This window comes from Dendrobates tinctorius, unplaced genomic scaffold (genome assembly GCF_039654945.1).
Source record: "Dendrobates tinctorius isolate UK_male_01 unplaced genomic scaffold, ASM3965494v1 ptg000008l, whole genome shotgun sequence".
In the NCBI taxonomy this organism is placed as follows: Eukaryota; Metazoa; Chordata; class Amphibia; order Anura; family Dendrobatidae; genus Dendrobates; species Dendrobates tinctorius.
Window position 1 is genome coordinate 66,506,083 of NW_027361676.1, and position 20,023 is coordinate 66,526,105.

The following is a 20,023-nucleotide window of genomic DNA, read 5'->3' on the forward strand; positions in this document are numbered from 1 at the left end:
CGTACGTAAGACCCTTTAGTGGCTCCATCCCAATCTCGAGCCACGATGACCAGATGGATGAACAATCTGCCGGACGATCGATCCCATGCAAGCCTAAAGACAAACATAAGGGAGGGAACTAAGGGTGCTGTCCTGAAGGACTACGGGAAACAGAATTACCGGTAGGTCTAATTCCCTTTTTCCCCGTATGTCCCTCCAGACAGCACCATGGAGAATACCAAAGCAAAGGTCACAGAGTGGGTACAGAAGCCCAAGGATCAAAGTCCTAGTTAAGAACCAGGCTAGATATAAAAATTATCTGAAACATGAGAAGAAATATAGATATCAAAAGGGATCTACAAAGGTAATCACCGTAGTGAGTGTCTGATATATGTCTATAATGGCCAATTTCAGTATGAATGTGGCAAACAAGATCTGCAGTGTAACAAACCTGTTGTACCCCAATACCACTAATGAACCCGCAGTGAATTAGTTATTGTGATAGATACTTATGAACACTGCAGTCACAGAATAGGTTTAAAACCTTATTGCCCAGCAAAAGGTATGGTGATAACCACTGCCACAATACAATGAGGACAGTACAGACCAGTAATTCGCTGTATGTGCTTCTAACACAGGATAGTTCCTTCGTCGGTACTCCTGGGCTCGGCGTAAACCTTGGCTAGAGACCAGCTTACCATACTACAAGGAGACTTGCAGGCCAGAGACCCTGCACCGCTGGAAGATCAAAGCAATAACCATACATGGAAAATAGCAGCGCATTGAGACGTATGTACGCTACTCATCCAGGAGATCATGTGTATTCTGAATCCTTTACATGTCTAAATCCCAAGAAAGGGTTGGATATTATTTGAAACTGAGGAAATACTCCATCTGGCAGGAAACATCTCCTGCTCCTACCAACATTGGGCTTCTCAGAAGCATTGAAAGGGAAATGTGGATCCTCACTCTTGTTTTACTGATGTTAGACACAGGGAGTCTGGACTCTGGAATTGAGGAGAGTAAGTGTTGTGTGTGTGTGTGGGGGAAGGGATGTTGGTAAGAATCCTTTGATGCAAGATATTATTTGAAACTGCCTCTATACAAGTCATTAGCCCAGACGTTGTAAATGTGTCAACTTATCTATCTATTATATCCTAAAAGGCAGTGGCGTAGCGTGGGGGGGGGGGGGCGGTCCGCCCCAGGCGGCACGTGTGTGGGGGCGGCGCGGCAGCAGCAGCAATTCCTCTCCTCTGTGGGAGAACTCATTTCCGCCCAGGTTCCCTGGCTGTGGATGGTGCAGCAGTGCTGGAGGTCTCCTCCTTCCTCCAGTTATGGGGGTGGCTGGGATTGCTGTAGACCAGCCCGGTCTGATGTGTATACACTGGATCCAGGGTGGGGTTTGCTCCATACTCTCACTCATGCTGGATGTGCCCGGGACAGGAGCTGTACAGCCCGGGAACCAAGTCCTCTGCCAGGCTGATGCCCACTCCTGCCCTGCAGGTAAGGCCTGTTTCACACTTCCGTTTTTGACCATCAGTCAAAATCCACCGTTTTTGCAAAAAAACGGATCCGCCATTTTTTTTGGCGGATCCGTTTTTTTCCCCCATTGATTTGCATTACCGGCGGATGGCCATCCGTTGGATCCGTTTTTTTGCGGATCCGTCATTTTTTTTGCGTCCGCCAAGACGCCTGGACGGACCATGCAACGTTTTTTGTGCTGCAGGATCAGCATTTTTATACTGCGCATGCCAGGAGGAATGAAGTCAGCTGGCAATTTAACCCTGAAATCATTTCTGGCGAACATACAAAATCACTCTCTTTAAAATTCTTCATTCGGCGGATCCGTCAAAAAACAAAAAAAAAAAACAAACAAAAAAAAAAAAAACACGGATGCGCTGGCATCCGTTCACATCAGTTAGGAACGGATCCGCTTTCCGCCTTTTTGGCGGATTTTAAATGACACAAAAAACTGAAGTGTGAAACAGGCCTAAGCTACCCCCCCCCCCCCCCCGCTGTGCTGGGGGCACTGTGTGGGTGAGGGGCTATAGAGTGCCAGGAAGATATGCTGCAGGGATCTGTGCCCCAGGCATGGGGGGAGAGCAGGGCAGCCCTGCTAATCCTATTAGTATGTGCAACTAGTGGAAAACTCATGAAGTTTTTTTTTCTTTTTTTATTATTAATGGAAAAAACTGCTTCACCAGGCTGCATGCCCTCTGTGTGTGTGATCCCTGCCAAGAGGTTCTGCAGCAGCTGCTCAGAGCTGATAATAGTGATGTGGTTATGCACAGATATAGGTTGGGTTTGTCATATAACTGCATGCTGTACAAGCAGTGAAGCAATTGCATTGTAAGCACTTTCCCATTCCACATCTTGTAGCCCAGTTTAGGAGCCTGAATTTTCCGTACCCTTACGACTGATTTTCTTACACCCCTTGTGCATGTCGTACAGCTGGCGGTTGACACAACTGCTGAGAACTGAGGGGGAAAAAAAAAAAAAGAAAGATTGCCAGGGAATTGTTCACAATGCAATTGCTTGATATATATATAGTAGGACCCAATGCAAAAAAAAAAATTGCCTTATTATGTGACAATGAGAGTTATGCCAAATGACAAACTTGGCTCTGCTACATCTGTAAGTAAGCTGAATTTAAGCAAAAGCATTATAAATACAGAATGGTCAAATTGCTGGATGAGCTTCCTGGATGCCCTGGTGCCGGTGTTTGCGCTGTCGCGCTACTGCGCACCAGGACGTACAGCAACGCGACCATCAGGTTTTGGATTTATTTTTTTCTTCTGTGATATTTTATTGGATTGTTTCATTGCAGACAGGGTTTCGCTGTTAATCCACCTTTACTGGGGACCGCCAGATATTTGTGGTATTAGTACACAAACATCTTTAATCCACAGCTCTTGCTAATACATGGGGGTCCTGGGCAGGTGACCCCCTCGCAATGACGGGTATACAGGGTTTATCTTCATGAGACATTTATTTTGGTTTCCTTTCTGTGGTAGCATCATGGTTGGCACTTGCTATGTGGTGGGGGCCCTCTGTGTGGTGCTGTTTAGTGGGGGCCTTCTGTGTGGCGTTGTTTGGTGGGAGGCCTTCTGTGTGACGCTATAGGTGGGGGCTCCAGCCCCTTATGGATTATCAGCGACCAAAGGGGCGGCAAATTTTTCGACCGTCCTGGGCGCCACAAACAGTTGCTACGCCACTGCTAAAAGGCAATCTTCTTAGAGATATTTTATACCCCCTGACTGCCATGGAGGGAGGAACCACACTCACTAGAGGGAAGTAGGCTTCCTCCCATCACAGATGGTACTGTCTACTGCGAGGCAGAGGGACTGAGTTCTTGACTGTGAGAATCCTGGATACAGCCTCTTTACCTTAGGAGCCCTGACTGCTGTAAGAGTAATGGGTATGGGATCCTCTGACACATGACGCAGAGCTGCTGATTCACCGCAAGGTACAAAGAGCAGTGATGTCGTCCCTAATAAACATAATACAATCGATTTATGGGGCAAGAATCTGTTTAGCAGGTGTCTATCAAGGAAACTAGTCCGACTGCTCTATGTGGAGTCGGGAAGAATTGTTTCTCCCACTTTATGGGATTTCCTGCACCCAGAATAGTATGTCCACTTAAAGGGTGAACCCCAAAGACGTATGTCTCCCTTTAAAAACTATGAGAGACCTGCCTTTAGCACTCAAGGCAGTAACTCACTTGAGAGTTCTGTTCCAAATAGAAGAAAGGCTAAGTTACTAGGCCAATTCAAGCCTAACTTTTCATCTGGCTAAGCCCGGTCGCAAAGAATGAAGCAACAGAAGCTGGATCTGGGTCCCGAAACACGAAGACCAGAGTTGGGGCCTGAGACAAAATGTGAAGTGGTAGGCCCACCATACGAGGTACGGCCCACACAAGACAAAAGGTCTAAGCCAGAGGCACAAAGCCACAACGCCCGAGGTACTATGAAGCACAGAGGTATTATGACCCCCAAATGACACCTTGATGCCGAGAGGTACCAAAGCCTTATGACACAATATGATGCACAGAGGCCCTAAGCTGTACCGAAGCACTATGACACAATATGATGTGCCAAGACACTATGGGGCGCTCTGAAGCAATATGGTGCAAAGAGCCACTATGAAGCCTTATGATGCAATATGATGCAGTATGATGCACAGAGACACTATAAAGCGCTATGATGCAATACGATGTACAAAGGCACCATGAAGCCATATGATGCATTATGATGTACGGAGGTACTATAAAGCGCTATGATGCAATACGATGCACAAAGGAACTATGAAGCCATATAGTGGAATACGCTGCATAGAGGCCCTATGAAGCCCCATGATGCCGTATGATGTACAGTGACACTATGCAGCCCCATGATGCAGTCTGATGCACAAAGGAACTATGAAGCCATATGACGTACAAAGGCACTATGAAGCCATATGATGCACAGAGGTATTATGAAGCACAATGATGCAATATGATGCAATATCGTGCACAGCGGCCATATCGTGCACAGCAGCCTTTTAACCTCTCTGTGATCCTGTCCCGCTATAGGTCAAGGAAGGACTTCCTCCATGGTGCTGTCCGGAGGGACGTAAGGGAAAACAGAAAAAAAAAAACAAAAAAAAAAACCACGCCATATTCTCACCTTGCGATGTCCCGTGCAGCGTCACCAGGCTTCAGCGATACTGCCGGCAGGTCCCATTCCCAGTGATGCCTTGCGCCAATGACCTTTGATGACGTCGCGGTCTCGCGATACCATAGCAGTCTCGCGAGACCACGACGTCAAAGGTCATTGGCGCAATGCATCTCTGGGAACGGGACTTGCCGGGAGCATTGCGAGGATTGGGAAGGCTGCGCGGGACATCGGAAGATGAGAAAAAACACCATTATTTTTTTTAAAATTATTTTTAACATTAGATCTTTGTACTACTGATGCTGCATAGGCGGCCTCAATAGTAAAAAGTTGGTCACACTCGTCTAACACTACGAGTGTGACCAACCTGTCAATCAGTTTTCCAAGCGATGCTACAGACCACTTGGAAAACGCTAGTGTTCTGCAAGCTAATTACGCTTGCAAATCGCTAGTTTTTCCGCAGGAAAATCGAGGGAACTTAAAATGCGGTTTCCCGCGGAATGAAATTCCGAAATTCTCGCGGTAACTTCATAACATGTGCATATAGCCTTAATCTATAAACCCAGAGTATATTAGTAAATATACCATTTCAGTACACAAGAACTACATTTTATTCACTTTCAATCCCAATAAATCACTTCTAATTTGCTCAATTTTCATGGAACCAGAGGTTTTTCCATGCCCCTTAGCAACTGTGTTGCCCTTGTAAGGCAAAAACTTTGTTTTAAAGTAAGCCATAACATATAACATAAAAGTACAGAAAAAAAATGTAAAAATGAACACAGCACGACTTACCTGCCTGAATGATCAGCTTAGCACATTCGTTACATGGAAAGAGAGCCACATACATGATACAGCCTTTAACATCAGCAGAGTTTTTGTTCATAATGGCATTCAATTCCGCATGACACACTTAAAAGAAGAGAACAGACAGTTAAAGGTCTCGATTGGGCTTAAAAAGTTAGCAGTTAGGCTAAGTGCACACGTAACGGAACTCTCGCGGAAATTACCGCGAGAATTCCGGAAATCCAGTCCGCGGGAAAATCGCATTTTAAATTCCCGCGATTTTCCCGAGGAAAAACTAGCATTTTGCAAGCGTAATTAGCTTGCAGAATGCTAGCGTTTTCCAAGCGATCTGGAGCATCGCTTGGAGAACTGATTGACAGGTTGGTCACACTTGTCATACATCGTGTTTGACGAGTGTGACCAACTTTTTACTACTGAGGCCGCCTATGCAGCATCAGTAGTAAAAGATAGGATGTAAAAAAAAATAAAAAACGGTGTTATTCTTACCCTCCGACGTCCCGCGCATCCGTTCCCAGTAATCCTTTGCGAAAATGCTCGATGACGTCAGTTCTCGTGGGATCGCGACGTCTCGCGGTAATTCGCGATGACGTCTCGCGAATGACCGCGAGACTTCGCGATCCCACGAGAACGGACGTCATCGCGAGCATTTTCGCAAAGGACTACTGGGAACGAGAGCATGAAGAGAAGCGGGAAGGCTGCGCGGGACGTCGGAGGGTGAGAATAACAATATTTTTTATTTTAAATTCTTTTTTTTTTACAGGAATATGGTACCCAAAGCCCGGAAGACAGTCTCCTCTCCTCCGGACCGTGGGTACCATCCGCAAATGTTCTGCTTACTTTCCGCATGGTGTGCACAGCCACATGCGGGAAATAAGCGGAACAATGCATTCCTATGGGTGCGGGATCGCCGCGATTCCGCAAATTAATGAGCATGCTGCGGTTTTTACCGCGAAGCGATTCCGCCGCTGTAAAAACCGCAGCATTAGCACAGCATTGCGGAATCCCATAGGAATGCATGGGATGCTTATTTTTCGCGTTTTCGCGGCAAAATCGCGCGGTTAAAACCGCCGCGGAAACGCGAAAAAAACGCTACGTGTGAACTCAGCCTTACTATTTGAGTCCAGAATTATGACAGTGTGCAAGGAGCACAGTGTCAGGACTCCCCTGTATTCTCTGGTAGGTGATATGCACATTTATGGCTATGCCCCATCTGCCTCTTGGCTTTTTCAATAGAAGAAAATAGGGGGAAGCGCAGGAATCAAGTCGGCATGTGTTATGCAAATTGCATAAACTCATGGAACCACCCCACCCACACAGGGAATAGAGGGGAATCGTGACAGTGTGAATATCACAGGGTCACAATTTCAGTCTGCAGTTACAGAGTGACTGAAGACTGTTCTTCGGAAACTTCACAAGCACTTCAATGCAGGATTAACACAAGAGGAAAAAAAAAAAAAAAAAAAGCTTAAATTTTACTCATCGGCTTTATCTTATAGGAGCAGTGTGGCAACATTTCTTCCTATGCCATAAGTTGAATGATTGGTGGCTATTAGATTTCTACAGACACCTACCAATCCAGAGAATCAGGGGACCATAGCATTGGTGGAGCACTTCACCTCCTTATAAGTGCTCTCTGGGTGGCTGGGAATGTCCTTGTGCAGGGGTAAAACAGTGAAAAGGATACAGCACTAAGACAATGTAGTTATTTTCAGGCTTGGAGGTTCCCAAAAAACAGACCCCCATCATAGTTCTGGTACATCCCAGTCACTACACTTTAATAGTATGGGGATTACTCTTAAAAAACTGGAGCCTAAGGAAGCAGCTCCATAGGCCTACACTGTAAGTAACTTCCGATTCACACATACCCGATCCGATGAGGCGGAAATTAAGTTACCCAAGTCATAAGATGACTGGAGCGGCACGTGAAACCAGGGAAGGCGGCGTGCGTATTTTAATGCACCTACTCTACACGTTTAGAAGAGAGGACTGTGAAGGTCAGGAGACCCGCGGTAAGTCTGTACTCGGAGCATGACCGCTGAAGCGTGAGGTCTTACACAGAGTGCTAAACACATGGAGCAACTCGGAGAAGTGTGGATGCAGAAGACACCATTCAGTATTGATCACTGATATTGGAGATTGAAAAGTTGATGGCAAACAGGCCCTTTGTGGAAGAAATCGGAGGCGACGGCTGTGGCGTCAGAGTCACTAAAAGGCCAATATGAAGAAAGCCCTAGAGCCTTTTGAAGTATCATTTACCCCCTCACCCAAATTTCTTCTATTTTTGCAAATTTGTCAAGTTTAAAGATTTCATATGATCTTATTAAAATTACCGTAGCTGGCTTTAATAAATGGAGCAGCTGAATTTTTTTGTGCCGTTAAAGACAAAAATGTATTCAAAACCATTACTTATGTGAAAAAAGGACTGTCCTCTAAAGCTGGTAGAGGTTTATCCCAGAAGTCTTCAGGTCTAGATGTTTGGTCTTTGTTTTTACCCCACATTTTGGTCAGCAGTGGAATTCACCCTGCAGCTCTCCTACGGAAGCCATTTTTGCCATGTCTCCAATTGCGGATAACAGTTCACACTATAACATAGTAACATAGTTTTGAAGGCTGAAGGAAGACCTTATGTCCATCTAGTTCAGCCTGTTTTTAGCGCAGCTGTTCTGCATTGTTGAAAAAAACCCACAGAGTAGAAGCCAATTTTCTCCATAGGGAAAAAAATTCCTTCCCCTAAGCTGGGTCAACCATCTACCTATAATATTATGTTATTCGTAACCTTCTATACTGTTACAAGAAAAGCATCCATTCCTTTCTTAAATTCAGTGAGTTGGCCATCACCACTTCCTCAGGAAGAGAATTCCTGAGCCTCACTGCTCTTACCGTGAAGAACCCTCTTCTATGCTGGTGCAGAAATTGTCTTTCCTCCAAACAAAGAGAATTCCCCCTTGCTCTTGTCACAGTCCTTGGTACAAACAGTTCATTGGAGAGATCTCTTGGATTGCCCTCTGATATACTTGTACATATATATTAGGTCTCCCCTAAGTCTTCTCTTTTCTAGAGTAAATAGACCTAATTTTGATAACCTTTCTGGGTATTGTAGTGAACCAACTCCATTTATCATTTTAGTAGCTCGCCTTTGAACCCTTTCAAGTTCAGTAATGTGTTTCTTGAGCACCGGCGTCCAAAATTGCACACAATACTCCAAGTGTGGTCTGACGAGTGATTTGTACAGAGGGAGAATTATGTTTTCATCTCGTGTCCCCAGACCTCTTCTAATGCATCCCATGACCCTATTTGCTTTGGTGACAGCTGCCTGACACTGGGCACTCCAATTTAGCTTCTTATTGACTAAGATGCCTAAGTCTTTTCCTTGTCTGATTTCCCCAGCAGTTTCCCATTTAGTAAGTATTTGTAGCATCTGTTTCTCCTTCCCATGTGCATAACCTTACACTTATCTGTGTTAAACCTCATTTGCCATTTTCAGCCCAATTCTCCAATTTACTCAAATCTGTCTGTAGTTGCAAACTGTCCTCCTTTGTGTTAACTACCTTACATAGTTTTGTATTATCTGCAAATACTGATATTTTACTGTGTAAGCCATCCACTAGATCATTAATAAATATATTAAAATAGTAGGGGGCCCAATACAGAACCCTGTGGTACTCCACTAGTAACCCTGGCCCAATCTGAGTATGCACCATTAATAACCACTCTTTGTTTTCTATCACTAAGCCAGCTACCTACCCATCAACACTATGATGCGCTGGAGACTCAAAGCCTTAACAATGGCTCTCTAACCTTCAAAGATTGCAATGACTGGCATCTGTATGTGAATCACTTTGGAACAGGGCATCATGCACGACTTTGTGACCTTCAAGAGGATTCAAATAATTTATATCTAAAGGGAATCTGTCAGCAGTTTTAGCAATGTAATCCAAGAGCAGTATGATGCAGACCGAGGCCCTGGATTCCAGTAATAGATCACACACTAGGCTGGCTGTTTAAAAAAAAAAAAAAAAAAAAAAAGCATATTGTCAGCAGGAGGTTATTACAGGACTAGGTGTCTCATGCCCTATTCAACCGTTCTGCAACACCAAACACCGATTAGCAGCTTACTGACAAAGTACAGTGTACACAGAGCTGCCAATCAGCGGTGTGGCTGGTGCTATATGGGACCAAGCATTTCAAGCTTTGCTAGAAATAGGGATTCCATCAATATGGCAGAATGAAGACCAGCAAGACACACTTCATTGGTATCAGAGTTTCAGCTCCTGCATCTTGCTGCACTCATATTACATAGCAAAATCCTGCTTTTAGATTCCCTTATATGAGGCTCAGATTTATCAGGTCTGGCTAGTGAAATTTAAACCAGTTAACTAAATATGGTTAAAGGGGATCTGTTTCTGCTACCTCATTTGAGCAGCATGACGTAGGGTCAGAGACCGTGATTGTAGTGATGTGTCACTTACTGGGCTGACAGCTGCAGATTTAATAAACAAAAGACTGAGAGTCACTTCCAAACAGAAAACAGGTGTACAGGTGAATATTAAGAATAGACATCTCCATATATAAACAGATCCTCGGAGAGATATTTGTTATACCATAGAAGGTGATGGTCACAAGGGGGCATTATCTGCGTCTGGAAGACAGAAGGTTTTTCCAACAACATAGAAGAGGATTCTTTACAGTTAGGGTAGTGAGAATCTGGAATTCCTTGCCTGAGGAGGTGGTGATGGCGAACTCAGTCGAGGGGTTCAAGAGAGGCCTGGATGTCTTCCTGGAGCGTAACAATATTGTATCTTACAGTTATTGTTAGGTTCTTTAGAAGGACGTAGATCTGGGGATTATAGGAATATAGGCTGAACTGGATGGACTAATGTCTTTTTTTGGCCTTGCCAACTATGCAATGCTAACAGTGATGAGTGAACATGCTCAGATAAAGTGTTATCCAAGCGTGCTCGGGTGCCAACTGAATGTTGTCGACGTACTCAAATATGTTAGAGTCCCCGTGGCTGCATGTCTCGTGGCTGTTCAATAGTCGCAACACAAAAAGGTGGCTTTAATCATAGGATCCTGCTATCTACCCATCTAAATGTAGGTTTCAGCCTAGGAGAGGATTCACATTAGAATAAGTTCCCAGCAAAGAATCGCCTTATCGCAGCTGCCAGGTACACATGAATTAGCCAATTTATGTGCCAAATACTCTCAATTTTATCTACTTTCTAGGGCAGAAAAATCAGCAATGGTATGATAATTTTTAACCGACCTATATAACCTCTTACGGACAATGGCCAAACATACAGCAGGGAGAGAGCCTCTGCTAATATCATTACTTTTATGTACTTCACAAAAAAAAAAAAATTTCCGAATAAAAGCCATATGACGAGCAACAATTGACATGACAATGTGAAATTTTCTATTTCTGAGCATTGGTTTATCTTGAGCATTACCACTTTATCACATCGTCATATTGATTGTTGGTAGTAATATGGATCGTTGGTCGTCATATGGATTTTAGTCTAAGAGTCCCCCCCCCCCCGTCATCTCATGTTACATTACACTTCCGTTAATTCTCTTCATCGGGTTCCCGTTGTCGCTTGATAAGCAGTCCGACATGGCATACTACCCGATTCTCTCCATCACTGGCTGCTGTCTAAGATTGAAGCCAGTTACAGCTCAAGCCAAAACTTATTACAGGCGACACAGGGAACGAAAAAGGAGCATTGTATATAAACCTTGTATTCTAGACGGGAGACATTTCACATCAGATTGTATCATGTAATCATGACAATGGTGCCACCACAGCATTTTCCCCACTCGCACACAATTTTAATGAAAGATTGGCTTTAAAGTTGGAAATGCCTAAAGGTATCATCTGTTTCTGTTACCCAGGCGCCGCGGTCCTCATCAGCTTATGCAGAGGACTTTCCATTATGCTCACAAAGCCTTTGTGACCAATTCCCACTGACAAACGCAATTTAACATATATAGGAGTTCCAGAAATAAGAATATATACGCTGGAGCGGGAAAGTCGCAATCCCCATTCCATCTACACAGAACCCAGCTGTGGCGCCTTATGAATGTGCGGAGTGAAATATTAGATTGCCACAGCCAAGCTTTTCACTAGAGCACAAGTTCCATTGCAGCAATTTGGAGGCAGAACAAACGATAACAGCTTATTAAGAAGAGCAAGAAGCTATTCTTCATCCAGCGACCTCAAGGGATCTAGTTAAGATTTTATGACACATGCCACCTAAAAAAGGGAGGATAAATTAAAAACACACTTCTATCCTTGATTAAAAGTTATCTACATATAAAATGACACCGAGGCCACGTTCACATTGCCTTTGTGGTTTGCGCCTGCCAGACTGGCCTAGATCAGTCGCTCAACAGACTCCACCAATTTAGAATGGCGTCTGCTAGGTTCCAATAAGAATTAACATAGGTACAGAAGGGGCCCACACAGAAACAAAAATTACACATTTAGAGGTTACATTGAGCAAAAAGGGTCTGCAATCTTCATCCATCTGCAGCCCCAACAATATGCAGTCTGCACCCAGTCTCAGATTTTCCCCATGTGGTTATTTGCCTCCCATAATAAATGCTGGATGCGAGGTCGGTGTTCAGGATGTTGGGTCGTCACTAACTCCCGTGTACTAGCGCCGCTCAAATTCTGAGCAAAGGTATTCTACTGCATCCCATGTGGGATCTCTCCCTCCCCATGAACATACTGTACAGGAATAATACAAAATTACATATTATTATTATTATTATTATTATTTATTGTTATAGCGCCATTTATTCCATGGCGCTTTACATGTGAGGAGGGGTATACATAAAAACAAGTACAATAATCTTAAACAATACAAGTCATAACTGGTACAGGAGGAGAGAGGACCCTGCCCGCGAGGGCTCACAATCTTCAAGGGATGGGTGATAATACAGTAGGCGAGGGTAGAGATGGTCGTGCAGCGGTTTGGTCGATCGGTGGTTACTGCAGGTTATAGGCTTGTCGGAAGAGGTGGGTCTTCAGGCTCTTTTTGAAGGTTTCGATGGTAGGTGAGAGTCTGATATGATGTGGTAGAGAGTTACAGAGTAGGGGTGATGCGTGAGAGAAATCTTGTATGCGATTGTGGGAAGAGGAGATAAGAGGGGAGTAGAGAAGGAGATCTTGTGAGGATCGGAGGTTGCGTGCAGGAAAGTACCGGGAGACGAGGTCACAGATGTATGGAGGAGACAAGTTGTGGATGGCTTTGTATGTCATGGTTAGGGTTTTGTAATGGAGTCTCTGGGCAATTGGGAGCCAGTGAAGGGATTGACAGAGGGGAGAAGCTGGGGAATAGCGGGGGGACAGGTGGATTAGTCGGGCAGCAGAGTTTAGAATAGATTGGAGGGGTGCGAGAGTGTTTGAGGGGAGGCCACAGAGCATGAGGTTGCAGTAGTCAAGGCGAGAGATGATGAGGGCATGGACTAGGGTTTTTGCAGATTCTTGGGTGAGGAATGAACGGATGCGTGAAATATTTTTGAGTTGAAGTCGGCATGAAGTGGAAAGGGTTTGGATATGTGGTTTGAAGGAGAGATCAGCGTCAAGGATTACTCCGAGGCAGCGAGCTTGTGGGACTGGGGAGAGTGGGCAGTCATTTACTGTAATTGATAGGTTCGTAGGGGGGGTCGCGTGAGATGGGGGAAAGATGATGAATTCTGTTTTGTCCATGTTGAGTTTCAGATATCTAGTGGAGAAGAAGGATGAGATAGTGGACAGACATTGAGGGATTCTGGTTAGTAGGGAGGTGATATCTGGTCCAGAGATGTAGATCTGTGTGTCATCAGCATAAAGATGATACTGAAAGCCATGAGATTCTATGAGCTGTCCCAGGCCAAAAGGTGTAAATAGAGAACAGCAGGGGCCCAAGGACTGAACCTTGTGGGACTCCGACAGATAGGGGGCGAGGTGAGGAGGTGGTGTGTGAGTGGGAGACGCTGAATGTCCGGTCTGTTAGGTATGATGAGATCCAGGAGAGGGCCAAGTCTGTGATGCCGAGGGATGAGAGGGTCTGTAATAATAGGGAATGGTCCACTGTGTCAAAGGCAGCCGACAGGTCCAGGAGGAGGAGGACAGAGTAGTGTCGCTTGCTCTTGGCAGTTAAGAGGTCATTGGTGACCTTAGTAAGGGCTGTTTCAGTGGAGTGGTGTGACCGGAAGCCAGATTGTAAGCGGTCGAAGAGGGAGCAAGAAGAGAGATGGGAGGACAGTTCAAGGTAGACGTGTTGTTCCAGTAGCTTGGAGGCGTATGGGAGAAGTGATATAGGGCGATAGCTAGATACAGAGGATGGGTCAAGAGAGGGCTTTTTGAGGATAGGTGTGATGGAGGCATGTTTAAAGCTTGAGGGGAAAACACCAGTTGTTAGTGATAGGTTGAAGAGATGGGTTAGGGTTGGGATGAAGACTGTGGTGAGGTTTGGGATGAAGTGGGATGGGATCGGGTCGAGTGCACAGGTGGTGAGATGTGATCTTGAGAGTAGAGTGGAGAGTCGATCTTCTGTAATGGTGGAGAAGTTGGTTTTGAAGGTGGAGGGCTGGGAAGTCGGGAGGAAGGGCTCTGGGGGTTGTTGACCAAAACTGTCCCTGATGTTATCAATTTTCTGCTTGAAAAATGAGGCAAAGTCTTCAGCTGAGATGAGTGGGGAGGGAGGAGGTGCTGGGGGGCGGAGGAGAGAATTGAAGGTGTTGAATAACTGTTTAGGGTTGCGAGACAGGGAGGATATGAGAGATGAGAAGTAAGTTTGTTTAGCTGTGGCGAGTGTGGTCTTGAAAGTAGTGAGGGACTGTTTGAATGCGATGAAGTGCTCGTTGGAGTGGGATCTTTTCCATCTGCGCTCAGCAGCCCTGGAAGCTCGCCTCAGCTCTTTGGTCAGGCTGGTGTGCCAGGGCTGTCTGTTGATTTTGCGAGTTTTGGTATGTGTAAGTGGGGCAGCGGATTCCAAAGCTACAGCTATTGTGGTGTTATATAGAGCGGCAGCGTCATCTGCATTGTGTAAGGAACTTATATCTGTAAGAGGGAGGAGGGATTCAGAGAATGAGTGTAGGTCAAGGTGTTTAAGATTCCTGCGAGGGTGTGAAAGTTTGTGGGGTGAGGATTGTAGACATGGAGTGAAGAGGGAAGAGAATGTGAGCAGGTTGTGGTCAGAGAGAGGAAGAGGTGAGTTAGAGAGGTTAGATAGGGAGCAGAGGCGGGTGAAGATGAGGTCCAGTGTGTGGCCATCTTTGTGGGTGGCTGTAGAAGACCATTGAGTGAGGCCGAAGGAGGAAGTGAGAGATAGAAGTTTAGTGGCAGCTGAGAGGGAAGTGTCAATGGGGATGTTGAAGTCGCCCATGATGATGGTAGGGATGTCAGCGGAAAGGAAATGAAGTAACCAGGTGGTGAAGTGGTCAAAGAAGGTGGTGGCTGGCCCTGGGGGGCGGTAGATGACAGCCAGTTGGAGGGGGAGTAGATGCGCACAGAGTGCACCTCAAAGGAAGGGAGGGTAACAGAGGGTGGCAGTGGGATTGGGGTGAAGGAGCAGGTATCTGACAGGAGAAAACCAACTCCTCCACCATGTTTGCTGCTGGGGCGGGGGGTGTGAGAAAGGTGGAAGCCACCATACGAAAGTGCAGCAGGAGAGGCTGTGTCAGAAGGGGTGAGCCAGGTTTCGGTGATGGCGAGGAAGGAGAGTTTGGTAGTAACAAAAAGATCATGGATGTAGGAAAGCTTGTTGCAGACAGAGCGAGCGTTCCACAGAGCTCCTGTTAGTGGGACTGGGGAAGCGGGGGCTGGGTGAATGGGTATAAGGTTGGAGAGGTTACGGAAGGTTGTGATAGAGCGTGGATGGGAGGTAGAAATGACTGTGGGAATGTGGTGAGGAGGACCAGGATTTGGAGAGATATCACCAGCAGTGAGAAGGAGCAGAGAAAGTGTTAGCAGGTGGGAGCAGGAGAGGGCATGAGGGGGCTGTCTGTGTTTGGAGACAGAGGATTGTATGTTAAGGAACAGTTTTGAGGCGGAGGTGAGGTGGATGGGGAGGATTGAAGAAGAGATGAACAGTTCCTTACTAGGAGTAGGGATTAGGGGAATTAGTAGAAAGTGAAGGATTATTGGGGTGAAAGTGATAACAAACATTGTTTACAGTGACTGTCCAGTTACCTTCAGTTCCCTTCTGGTTCAAATCTGGTTTTAATTCTTAAATTAATCTTCACACTTCTAGCACACACTTATAGCAATCACAATGCAGACTGAAGTCTATGCAGACTTGTGCTCTGCAATATATGTACAACTAAGTGCAGTCAGGTGTGAAGCAGAGAGGAGTGGTCTCTGCTCATCTTGGCCAGACAATTAAGAGTGGACCATATGTATATGATCAAGCCAGAGTAAACAAGGTCATAAATAACACTGGGGTAAGCTGGGGTTAGCTGAAAGGCATACCATGTGAATGCTAGGTGCAGAGGCAAGTCTATGTGCAAAGCTGGGTGATGCACTGTGTGTCCTTCATAGACAGACAGCAGGAGAGCAGGAGAGCTGGGTGGATGGACATACCTGTCGGAAGAATATGCACATTCATCCATCGGGTGTCCTGGAGTCCAACCTTATAGTGCCGTATGGTAGATAATATGTGCGCACGTTCGGAATTGATGCGGAAATTTCCGCGGTAATTCCGCAAATCCCTGCTGTGGGAAATATGGATGCGGAATTGGCATGCATATTCCCGCTAAACACTAGCTTTTTGCAAGCGATCTGCAGCATCACTTGGAAAACTGATTGACAGGTTGGTCACACTCGTCAAACAGTGTTTGACAAGTGTGACCAACTTTTTACAAGTTAGGATGATATTATTATTATTAAGGTTAATCTCCTAAGCTGCGCTCCCGGCATCTTCCAGTCCCAGTAATGCTTTGGGCGAAGGACCTTTGTGACATCACACTCGCGAGAGCGCGACATCATCAGCGGTCATTCGCGCAAAGCATCACTGGGACCGGAAGATGCTGACAGCGTGGCGGACAGGCGAGAAGGTTCCAGCGGCTGTTGGAAGGTGAGAATATCACTTTATTTTTATTCTATTTTTTACAGCATTACGGTACCCAGGGCCTGGAGGAGAGTCTCTCCTCCTCCAGACCCTGGGTACCATCCGCACATGAAGCGCTCACTTTACGCATGGTGGGCATAGCCACATGCGTAAAGTGAACGTTTCAATGCAATCCTATGATTCCGCAGAAAGAATGAGCATGGTGCGTATTTTTCCGCTATGCGATTCTGCAGCGGAAAAATCCATAGCATTAGAGCAGCAATGCGGAATCCCATAGGATTGTAAGGCTTTAAGAACACTGGTAGTCTGGAGTGAAATATTCCAAACGCTCATTCAGAAGGACCGCCCGTTAGAGTTGGATAAATTCATTATTAGGCTAGGGTCACACGACAGATGTTCTCATCTGAGAAAAGCTGATTTCAAGGATGTGGAGAGGAGAAGAAAAAAAAAAAAAAAAAATAATATATATATATATATCTCTATCTCTACAAACACACACACTTAAGGGGTCATTCCCATTTCAATATTAGTAGGAGTAATTAATAAATAATTTTTACATAGCGCTAACATATCCCGCAGACTATTATTTCTTATTATAATAATCTGTAAAGTATTAACAAATCTCTCCAATTAGAAATGTTATATAGTTCTTCAGATACACCATGTCCCTTACCCCATGTGCGGGGCATCCCTGTGGAGCTGGGTTTCATAGGAGACTGCACTTTTAGCTATAAGCTACGATACAGAGCTATTGCAGCATATGGTATAAGCAGACAAAATGGCTCATGTAAACTGGAAATAAAAAAAAAAAAAAAAAGTTACAGCTCTAGGGAAAATAGAAAAAAATAAAATAAAATCACCCTGTAATGAATGGGCTACGTCAGATGGCAAAGCTGCAGCAGAGATCTTAAAGTCTCATTGTTCTATATAATTCCTGTATTCAGCAGTCACACACGGGAGAGATGAAAAACCCTCAGAAATCCGGTGCAGATCTCACACTTCTGGACACGTGAAGCTTCATTTATTTCACCTCTAATGTGGTCAGCTGTATGAATGACAGATCTAAAGGCAGGCGCGGGCATACACCTACCATACGGATATTTAGTGTCCAGCCGGTCACTTGCTGTCCGAGCCCAAGGAAGGACATCATCGTGACAGCCATTGGGCATGCCATTATACCCAATGCCGACTATCTTATTCTCTGGGCTTACGATACAGGCTCCAACCTAAAATGGAAGAAGGCTACAATCAACATCTACAAATTAGACTATAGATAGCAATGATTGCTAGGGCAATTAAAGCTGGTTTACAAATAGCAATAATCACCTTCTCATTGTAAATGCTGCTAAAGCACAGAAAATTAGGTCAGAACATAAATCCCATCAGAGCATTTAGGAATAAAGCAGTTTTCACAGCATTGCAAAGAGTGTGGACTGGAGCCAGACTTGCCAATTCTAGACAGTCACAGCACTTTTCCTAGAAGCTGCCACTAGAGGGAGCCAGATAGTTTTAAAGCTTCCACGGAGTTCAAAATTAGCTGTAAACAGAAAATATTTGCACAGAGCACCCCCTAGTGGTGACATTGGGTGTCATTAGAAATCATCTACTTATAACGGCCACGTTCACACGTTGTGTTTTTTCAGAGGGCAAAACCTGCTCTCTTGGCAGTATAGAAGCAACGTCAAAATAGCAGGTTTTGCGGTGTGTTTGCCGTGTTATTGGTCCAATTTTTTTTTTTCCTGCGATTTTTTCTGGGTGCATTTGTCTCTTGTGCATGCTGATTTTTTTTTTTTTTTTTTTTTTTTTTTTTTTTAATGCAACAAACATTCTGATTGAACCTCATCGGGTTTTGTGACAAAAAAAAAAAAAAAATAATATGCAGCAAATCCTGATGCCTGCTTTTTTTCAGCATTTTTTTTGCACTACCGATAGCTTTCAATGTGGGGGCTGAAAGTAGGGACATGCCGCATTTTGCAAAAGCGTAGCTCTGACAAAACAGTTAGGAAAAAAAAAACTCAACATGGGCGCATGAGATTTATGAGATCTCAGACTTTGCTGATCATGCGAAATGCAGCTAAAAATGTGCATAAAAAATGCTGCAAAAACGCAACGTGTGATCAAACTTAAAACAGATTAAGGCTTTTTTTCTCCTTCAAATCCCTAATTTTTTAAAACTTCACGCTAAGGCCGAATTCAGACATTTGTGTACCCCAGGAGGAGTAGACCCTGCAATGCATGGACTGGCTGCGGGTCTACTGGTCAGCCATATATCCAGCTGTCAGGTCCGGAGCCCGTGGCAGTCCGTACTCCTTCTGTGATCCGCTGATGCCATCAGAATCCTGCCTTAAAGGGAAGGTGCCATGTTTTTTCATAATTTAATGTAAAAAAGAAAATACTATAAAAAGACATTGTCCCCCAAGCTTGACTCAGTGGTGTGTATGGTTTTTTTCTTTTTACTGTATTAATGCAGCCACTGGGGGCTGCCATCTTACCTTTCTGGCTGCTGAACGACACTTTCCATGCTCATTTACGGCAGTCCCTGGGCATAAGAGACGATAGTCGGCTCCCGACCCTATCTCTTTCATTGCTGCTGCATCAGAAGTGAACTGGGCACACCTCTGTGGGCAGCTCAATTCACAGCTGTAGGTGTGGCCAGGCGCCATCTTATTAGAGCCCAGTGCTTTCCTTTTAGCTTAATTTACACTCTATTGCAAGCCCTGTTATCACTGACGCCGTACTGTTCCACCATAACAGGGCTTGGATGTTCACTCTGCACATGCCAGCTGCAGGAGAGCATACAGGACGAGATCCTGGAGACCGAGCTGCTCTTTCCAAAACACCCGACCAGCTGCTGCCCCTGCTCTTGCAAAACAGAGGAGGAGCTGCTCCCTGCTGTTTCAAAACACTTGGCAATCTGCTGGACATCTAATCCTCTGTGTGATACTGACTGCTGAGCCATGTATCTAATCCTCTCCTGTGTGATACTGACTGCTGAGCAGTGTGTCTAATCCTCTCCTGTGTGATACTGACTGCTGAGCCGTGTATCTAATCCTCTCCTGTGTGATACTGACTGCTGAGCTGTGTATCTAATCCTATCCCATGTGATACTGTCTGCTGAGCCGTGTATCTAATCCTCTCCTGTGTGATACTGACTGCTGAGCCGTGTATCTAATCCTCTCCTGTGTGATACTGACTGCTGAGCTGTGTATCTAATCCTATCCCATGCGATACTGCTCTGAAATACTCTGTGCTGCTGTCACCCTGCACCTCCCCCATATATCTCCCTCTGTGCCCCCCATAGACCAGCACACTGCTCTCCTGAAATACTCTGTGCTGCTGTCACCCTGCTCCCAGAATCCTTGCTGCCTGCCATCCTCGGTGACCGAAGACCCCATTCCTCACCTCAGATCCTGTCCTGGCGATGTGTGAAAGCGAGGCGACAGGGCCTGATATATGGTGGAAGGAGCAGAGTGACAGCAGCACAGAGTATTTCAGAAGAGCAGTGCGCTGGTCTATGGGGGGGGCACT

At 45.3% G+C, this 20,023-nt stretch overlaps 1 protein-coding gene across 2 annotated transcripts in view; it reads right to left on the bottom strand.

Annotated features, from left to right (window-relative positions):
- The window catches only part of DCTD (dCMP deaminase), a 48,648-nt gene that overhangs the window by 16,002 nt on the left and 12,623 nt on the right, over positions 1 to 20,023 (bottom strand). For both annotated transcript variants that reach the window (XM_073577971.1, XM_073577963.1), the window contains 2 exons: positions 17,586 to 17,721; positions 5,427 to 5,543 (listed from right to left, as the gene is read on the bottom strand). In XM_073577971.1, coding sequence (XP_073434072.1) covers positions 5,427 to 5,543; positions 17,586 to 17,721 — 253 coding nt within the window. The remainder of the gene's footprint in view (positions 1 to 5,426; positions 5,544 to 17,585; positions 17,722 to 20,023) is intronic.